Below are 8,753 nucleotides of genomic sequence, written 5' to 3'. Positions count from 1 at the left end.
CTGAAACTTAAAGGTCTGAAGTTAAGACTTATGCCACTATTTGTTGTTATAGCAGATAATAATAGTCTGACCTTCTTCCTCCCTTAAACATTAACACTTTTTCTGTTTTTCTGACTTTACCTAGTCAAACAGTGAACATTGGATTTGACTACTTTGTCTGTTTTCTACTTAAACCACCAGTGAAAACTAAGTTTGATATTCCTGTTTGTATATATATATATACCAAAATACCAGTGGCACTAAATTAGTGGTAATTAAAGTGGCATTAATTAAGCATATCTGTTTCAAGTGAGTGAATCTTAAGACAGCTGTCTTTGAATTGTATTACAGGTATGGCTCTGTTGAAATAGCAGATCTTTGATATGGCTGGCACGTATTTCTGCGGCCTTTATCTTACACTAAATTGTGTATTTCTGTATGGAATTTCAAGTATGTTGTTTCAAGTAAGGTATTTCTGTTCCATCATGAGCTATGACTTTGGTGTCTTAGACACTAGACAGACATGTCCTTGATTCTGGAATGCAAAAGAACAGGGCAGGATTAAATAAATCTGGAAGTATTTTATAGAAGTGGTACTCTGGTGTCCTTTGTGATGATGATTTTACTGTCACCACTGTCCCATTCTTAATTATGTTTCTGTGCTCACATGGAAAATAAGATAAAACCTGACTCCATTTTTAAGAGGAGAAATGTCCAAACAAGAAAACAGACTTTGATAGCATGTCGTTTTTGCTTTATAACCACTCCAACTGTTTTGACCCCTGCTATTCCAGCATCCCTTTGCTCCTGTTAGCTCCTTATTTTTGTTTTCCTTTGGCTGCATGAAAATGCCTCAGAAGTTTAAAAAATGGAATGTGAAATGTTAATAGGTGAAGCCCTTCTACACAGAGAAGATGAATCAAATAATTACTGGGAATATAAGTGGTTAGGGTTTTTTTAATCCCTATCTCTGGTTCTGCATTTCTCTAGTAGAATGCCAAAGATGAAATAAATGGGTTGATGCTGAGGTTCAGAGTTTAGTTGGAAAATGATAGAATGTTGAAGAAACTGCATTTATATTTTTAGTGGCCTGGTGTTGATAAGCTTTAAGTGGACAAACACTGAAGCAGAAAAAGTAGCTGTTTGATATGGAAATTAAAAAAAATGTGGCTGTCTTGTCAATGGTTGAAGGAAATGCTCAGATGTACTTAGTGGGAAAACTGGCTTGTTCTTGGAAGAGGAATTAAGTCTTCCCGAACCTCATTTTAACTCTGGTTTTAGAAGCTGTCGACAGAGTAAATTATCTTAATTCACGAGTCTAGGTCTTGATGACAAATAACATACAAATTCTTCTGCCTTTCATTTCTCTCCTATACTTTTGTTGTTAGCTTTTTTCTCAGCAAGAATTTTTGTCCAAGTAATTAAGTACTAATTTAGAAATAAATTTGTTGGTTAATCCTTAAACTGTCTATGAAGACTTTTTGAAAAAGTGCTAATGTGTAAATTTTATTTTCCTGCTTTCAGTCACTCAAGGGCAGTCACTGGTCACGAGATGTTACCATGGACCCTACCTCAGACTTTGCTTTTGCTCATTCATTTGCTGCATCATAGATCTTCACAGGAGCTCTGCAGATACTCTTGAAAGTCTCTGAAGAGATTATGACATCACGTCAAAGCATGATGACCTAGAGTAGGTCCAAGTCTGAAGCATCAGTTCAGCAGTCCAAGATAACACTGCCTTTTTTAATCAGCATCACTTTTGAAGGATACAGACCTGCAGTTTCTTCCCTGGTTACTTCAGAAACAACCAGTTGACCTTTATCTGGCAAAAAGATCTTGACTTTTCTCTCTGGCCCTGGAAATATTGATGGAATACAGTCATGTCTACCCAGGACGAGAGGCAGATAAATACAGAGTATGCTGTATCCTTGCTGGAGCAGTTAAGGTTCTTTTATGAACAGCAGTTGCTAACTGACATAGTGTTGATTGTTGAGGGCACTGAATTTCCCTGCCATAAGATGGTTCTTGCAACATGCAGCTCGTATTTCAGGTAAGTATTTAAACTAGGATCTGTTAATTCTAGAAAATGTGATACCTGTTTCTCAGTGTAATATTGTTTAATTGGTTAACAATTAATGTGTTCCACAGAGTTTTAAAGATCAGTGAAGTATGGAAAAAAATCTAAATATCATTACTTGCCAACACCAAAAGAGTAAAATAAATTTGCCATCATCTTGTGACTTACTCTGGAGTAACTCTGTAGTTTTTACAATAAGAAAGGGGAAAAAAAAAAGTCAGTTGTGATCCCTTTGTTTTTTTTAGGGAGTTAGTCTAAATAATTGGTAAATTTCTTACTCTTCTTGCTTGCTATTTAAATACTTAACCTTTTTTATTTCCCATGGTAGAGTATTGAGGGATCATTAGGACTTGGTTATGGGAGTTCCATTCTCATGTTTATTCGATGTAGTTTCCTAGCAAAAGCCTCTGCTAAAAGTAGGGATTGCTGTGCAAGCTCACCGCTTCCCTTTCTGAACCATTTGGTTTTCTCTGCACAGCAAAGAAGCCAGAAACACTTCTCTTTCCTGAGAGCCTAGTTGTAATGCAATGTTTTTTGTTGTTGTGTTCATGTTGAGTTTTTTGTTGTTTTTTTCACCACTGCTGCTGCAGTTTTTAATTCAGTAGCTCCTGAGGTGTCCCGTTTGTCTTTTGAAAAGTTTTTAATAAGATATATTTGAATGCTACTACTTTTTGCAGATACCTTCATAGTAGTCAGTCCTAGAAGATGAAGCATCATGAATTTTCTGCAGTGATTAATCATTTTTTTTGTTGGCAGCACAGTATAACTAGGCTGTCTGGAAGGAATTTTGAAGCTTGAAACTACTCTTGGTGACATCCATGCGTGTTTTACATTCTTGATGCTTTGTGGAGGGTTTATAACTTTTCTTTCCCATTTAATCAAGGGAAGGTTTGCCTGTTCTGTTTCCTTGTTGAGATGGGCCACTATACAGAACAATTCTAAAATGTATTTTGTCTGCTTTTTTGTATAGAATATAGGGAGTAACTTCTAATGCGGGGATAAAATTGAGGATTTATTTATTACTTCTACACAAGTTTTTTGTGTTAATTTTTTAATCTTGGATGAGTCTTGCACAATCTTTAGCAACAAGTATTGTGTGATCAGTAGATAATGGTTAATGCTGTTGGCCTTCTGAAGATGACATAGTTCCAGTGGTCTGTGAAGTAACAGCCACTGAAAATGTGGCCAGATTTAACATGGGTGGCTAGTCACAAGGTTGGAAAGCTGTCATGAGTCCACGCAGCGTGTTGCATTAGAGCATGCAGTCAGATCTCTTATTCTTATGTTTGTTTATTATTTATGGAATGAGGTTTTGGCACTGGTTAAAAGCAGCATCAAGCTTGTGGTTTTTGTCATGTTCTGTTTTTCTTCTGTTCTTCGGTTTACAAAAAGATGCTCAGCTTCCTAATTTAGCTTTATTATGAAAAATTGATAGCCCTGAAGGAGACTGTGGGGAGAGGGGAAAGAACAGAAAAACATCTTTTAGCATGCTCCAGCCATTGTGTGACTGCAGCCAGCTGGACATTTGGCCAGGCCAGTGATCCCTCCTAAAATGCAAGTAGCCCTGAGTTATTAAGGAGCTTAGAAGAAGACAGAGAGATGGGGAATGGGGCAGGGGGGAGCTGAGGTGGGGCACTGTCTTGTATCAGATGCCTTTTGGAATGGCTTTGCTTAGGGAGTGTACCTCCATGTCCCCTTCGCCTCTCTGCTGGGAGGCAGGACTACAGGGTGCACACACCGTCCCTTCTCACTTATCTCTGGTTTCCTAAAAAGCCCCAGATAAATATAAAGAGCCTTGAGCCGAATTTTTAATACAACGAAACCTGAGTTAATATGAAGCTCGTAATATCAATGTCCCACTTTTTCAGGAAATTGGCATGTATCTAGCTTACAGTATGAGAATCCAGTTAATTCTTAGCTGATGCAATAAAAACAAAACAGAATGGTCAATAGGTATGTAAAGCTTTATGGAAATTATAACTTTTTTTGTTTTTCAAATTGCCTTTCTGCTTTTTGTTCAGGAAGATGTAATGGAAATACTTAAGCATTTGGGTTTTGTTTTTTTATGTGATTGATATTTTTTTGTGTCACTGATTTTTTTTTTGTTGACAAACTTGAAGTTTACTGCATATTGTTATGGGTGGTCTATATGGAATACTTCATGGAGTGCTAGTGCTTGCTTCTTTTTCTGAGCTAACTTTCTCCTCCTCTCAGAGAAGCATGCTTTTTGATATGACTTGGCTCAGTCTGTTGTATAAATCTGCTGCTTTCGTTTTAGAATCTAATATCTACGTGTATATGTTTCAACAGTATTTTCTGGAGGATGTTTCTTCTCTCTTACCATCACCTGATACAGAAAAAGATTTAAATGTCATTGTTAAAACTCTAAAATCATGAGCATTTTCTGCTGATTAACACAGAAGAGCTTGCATAAATATAAAATATTTCTACAGAAGGCACTGAAGGTACTTTCTGAATGTTCTGTGCAAGTGCGTTTTCTGAAATACTAGCTGGTAGCCTAAGGTATATACTAAAAACCTCTATACAGGGAACCATAAAGACTGTTGACCTTTTGGAGTGTAATCACTGAAGTCTTACAGGTGATAAGTGACTGTTTAAGATTACTGTACTTACTGTTGGTCCTTGTCTTAATGTGTATATTTCTCTTCAGAGCCATGTTCATGAGCGGTCTAAGTGAAAGTAAACAAACACACGTACACCTGAGGAATGTGGATGCAGCCACTTTACAGATTATCATAACTTACGCGTACACGGGTAACTTGGCAATAAGTGACAGCACGGTAGAACAGCTTTATGAAACTGCCTGCTTCTTACAGGTAGGAATGTTTTGAGTATGAAATAACTGCTTCTAATCTCTGAACCATGTTTTTCTTGTTAAATAGTCTTTTCTGTTTAGTGAGTGCAAAATACTCTTGTTCAGTATAGACAGGAGTTGCTCGCCAGATATGTTTCATGTACCCATCCGTCCTTGCTTTATGGACCCTATAGAGGGTGGAAGTAAAAATTACAACACTTATGTTTAGATAATTAGTTTTTCTAGCAGACATAATCATGTGACATACTTGATGTGTATGAAGTAAGTCACTGCGGTATTTTTGTGTGTATATATAATATTCCAGGCCAGAACTCTGGTGTTCAAAACTAAATGCAGGTACTTTTACTGCTGCTGGTATGTGAAGGAATAGCTTGTATTTAGTAATACTTAAGTGTGTTTCTTCTTTGTGTTACAGGTAGATGATGTGTTACAACGGTGTAGAGAATACTTAATCAAGAAAATTAATGCAGAAAATTGTGTGCGTCTATTAAGTTTTGCTGATCTCTTCAGCTGTGAAGAGTTAAAACAGAGTGCTAAAAGAATGGTAGAGCACAAGTTCACAGCTGTGTACCACCAGGAGGCTTTCATGCAACTGTCACACGATCTACTGATAGATATTTTAAGCAGTGACAATTTAAATGTGGAAAAGGAAGAGACAGTTCGTGAAGCTGCTATGTTATGGCTGGAGTATAACACAGAATCACGATCGCAGTATTTGTCCTCTGTTCTTAGCCAAATCCGAATCGATGCACTTTCAGAAGTAACACAGAGAGCCTGGTTTCAAGGATTACCACCTAATGATAAATCTGTGGTGGTACAAGGACTGTACAAGTCGATGCCCAAGTTTTTCAAGCCCAGACTTGGTATGACAAAAGAGGAGATGATGATATTCATTGAAGCTGCTGCTGAAAACCCTGGTAGTCTTTATTCTTCTGTCTGTTATAGCCCCCAGGCAGAAAAAGTTTACAAACTCTGCAACCCTCCTGCTGACTTGCATAAGGTTGGGACACTTGTAACTCCCGATAATGACATCTATATAGCAGGTGGGCAAGTTCCTCTGAAAAACACAAAAACCAATCACAGTAAAAGCAGCAAACTTCAGGCTGCCTTCAGAACTGTGAATTGCTTTTACTGGTTTGATGCACAGCAAAACACTTGGTTTCCAAAGACACCGATGCTCTTTGTTCGTATAAAGCCATCCCTGGTCTGCTGTGAAGGATACATCTATGCAATTGGGGGAGACAGTGTTGGTGGAGAACTCAACAGGAGAACTGTGGAGAGATATGATACAGAGAAAGATGAGTGGACCATGGTGAGCCCGTTGCCTTGTGCGTGGCAGTGGAGTACAGCAGTAGCAGTTCACAACTGCATTTATGTAATGGCACACAACTTGATGTACTGCTATTTTCCCAGGTCAGATGCTTGGGTAGAAATGGCTATGCGACAAACAAGTAGATGTTTTGCTTCAGCTGCTGCTTTTGGTGACAAAATATTCTATATTGGAGGACTGCATATTGCCAGTAATTCTGGTATAAGACTCCCAAGTAGTACTGTAGATGGGTCTTCCGTTACCGTTGAAATCTATGATGTGAATAAAAACGAATGGAGAATGGCAGCCAATATCCCTGCCAAGCGCTATTCTGACCCATGCGTTAGAGCTGTTGTCATCTCAAATTCTTTATGTGTCTTTATACGAGAAACCCACATGAATGAGAGAGCGAAGTATGCCACCTATCAATATGACCTGGAACTTGATCGCTGGTTTCTGAGGCAGCATATATCAGAACGTGTGCTGTGGGACTTGGGGAAGGACTTCCGGTGCACTGTAGGAAAGCTGTATCCATCTTGCCTTGAAGAGTCCCCATGGAAACCTCCAACGTATCTCTTCTCACCAGATGGAGCTGATGAATTTGAGCTGGATGGGGAGATGGTTACCTTACCACCTGTATAGCTCCCAAATTAGACTGTATGACTGATTCTGTGCTCAGTTATCTTAAATGGCTATGAAAGAACAGGTTTGGAAACAGAAATGTCAAACCTGTCTTTCATGAGTTGTATTTTTATGCCCTACCTAACACTTGCCGCCATTCAGTATGAATCAGTGAAATGAGCAGATAAGCTTCCATAATCTGAAGTACTATTATCTGATAATTGAGAAACATGTATGTATATCATAAGCTTAAGCATCTGACTTGTCTAAAGAATTAATTTCTAGTTCTATGAAGTCTTGGGTCAGGAATATTAGCTTCAGAAAAAAGTAGTTACTATTTCTAGGATGATGTCACAACTCTTGAAAGTATCTTCCAGTTATATTTGAACTCCTCCTGGATATTCTGCTTAAGTGCTAGTTACATAACTGTCAGTGTGGCCTAATTAAAGAAGGACTGCGCTGCACTTACTTAATACTAATATCCATGTTGGTATAGTAATGCCATTTAAAAAAAAGAAACAAATCCCATGGATCTACCTGTGGTAGGAAGGGTAGATCTTCCATTGTATGGTAACATGCAGGGCAAAATGACTGCAGGTTCAGTCAAGCTATTATTAGGTGCATGTATTCTATTTTCACTAACTTATACCTGTCTATTTAGAATACAGGTCTTCCAAGCAGCTGGTAGTTTACCAGGTGTGGACTTAAGTTGCTGGGCTTGCAATAGGAGTTGTCAGCCCTCATAGTGCGGGTCTCTGTGGAGCTTTAATCAGTAAATGCCTCCACATTCTGTATTACAGTAACATTGGCTCATATATATTACTTCCTGCTGCTGATGTATTTTTCCATTGTAAAGCGAAGTTCTAGTGTGGATTAACCAGGTCTTTTATTTTCTGTTAATTTAATAACAAGCATTACTGTAGTGTGATTGTGTATAGATATCCCTTAGCTATCAGGTTTTTTACTTTGGAGGGGGGGAGCAAACAGTTCAGGAATATCCTGTGCTCTGCGTGCAGGAGAGCAGATGACTAGTGCACTGATGGCATTAATCCCAGGAACCACTAGCAGTAGCGGGGCACCGCCAATCTAACATGAACACAGGTGCTTCATGTCAAACCTTACTAGCATGTTCAGCTGCATCATGTTCTGGCACTGTATTTTGAATGATATTAATTTATTAAAAAAGACTGAATCCACCCGAGTTTGAGTGTGCTTTGTGGTTGAAGTAGATAAGAGTTATGACACCCCTCCAGCGCACACACTTCTAGCAAGTAGCTTGTTGAAGGCTAACAAATGGGAAATAGTTAATCTGTGAAAAACTTAGAGACATGTGCATTACCTGACTCTGCTTACTGGTCAATGAAAGCTGGAATTTAGGTATTCAGGTAAAAATGAGGATTGTAACATTTGATGTAACATTTTTGTAAATCGGCATTTCTCCAATCATAGGAGAAGTTCTCCTCTACTGAAAGTGAAGAAGGGCATTAACGAAGCAATGAGGAATCTAATCCATAAACTCAAGCTGTGAGACCAGTTTTTTAAGAGTAAGAACAAATTTATTTACTTCATCATCCAGATTGTAACTGTTTTTTCCTTGATTTGGTTTCTTATTCTAGCAAATACAATTACAGCTTGCAGCAAGGAAGACACATGTTTCTGAGGCTGCGTCTCAAGTCGATTTATAAAGTTTTGTCTTAATACAGTTATTAAAGGCTTTGACTGGAAAAGGGACTTCAGATAAGAAACCTGCCTTGTACCAAACTCCTCCTAATGCTTTGGTATTTTGTGTCACATTGGGATTTATGGGACCCAGAATAATGATGACTCCAACAGGCAAGAGGCAAGCTACTAATTTTTTTATGAAGGTGACATTTGCATTTACCATTTAAAAAAGAAAAGTTAATGTAAACATGTGAATTGCATAGATAAGA

The 8,753-nt window shown here is 38.1% G+C and overlaps 1 protein-coding gene across 1 annotated transcript; it reads left to right on the top strand.

Moving 5' to 3' along the window:
* Window positions 1-1,859: 1,859 nt before the first annotated feature.
* Window positions 1,860-8,018, top strand: KBTBD2 (kelch repeat and BTB (POZ) domain containing 2). The gene is made up of 3 exons (XM_010188590.1): window positions 1,860-2,029; window positions 4,728-4,893; window positions 5,308-8,018. Exons 1-3 carry the CDS (start codon window positions 1,860-1,862, stop codon window positions 6,841-6,843), a joined length of 1,872 nt encoding a protein of 623 aa, XP_010186892.1. The 3' UTR covers window positions 6,844-8,018.
* The last annotated feature ends 735 nt before the right edge of the window (window positions 8,019-8,753 follow it).

This window comes from Mesitornis unicolor, unplaced genomic scaffold, assembly GCF_000695765.1.
Source record: "Mesitornis unicolor isolate BGI_N332 unplaced genomic scaffold, ASM69576v1 scaffold52457, whole genome shotgun sequence".
In the NCBI taxonomy this organism is placed as follows: Eukaryota; Metazoa; Chordata; class Aves; order Mesitornithiformes; family Mesitornithidae; genus Mesitornis; species Mesitornis unicolor.
The sequence above is the reverse complement of the archived record's forward strand: the minus strand, read 5'-3'. Positions and strand labels throughout refer to the sequence as shown.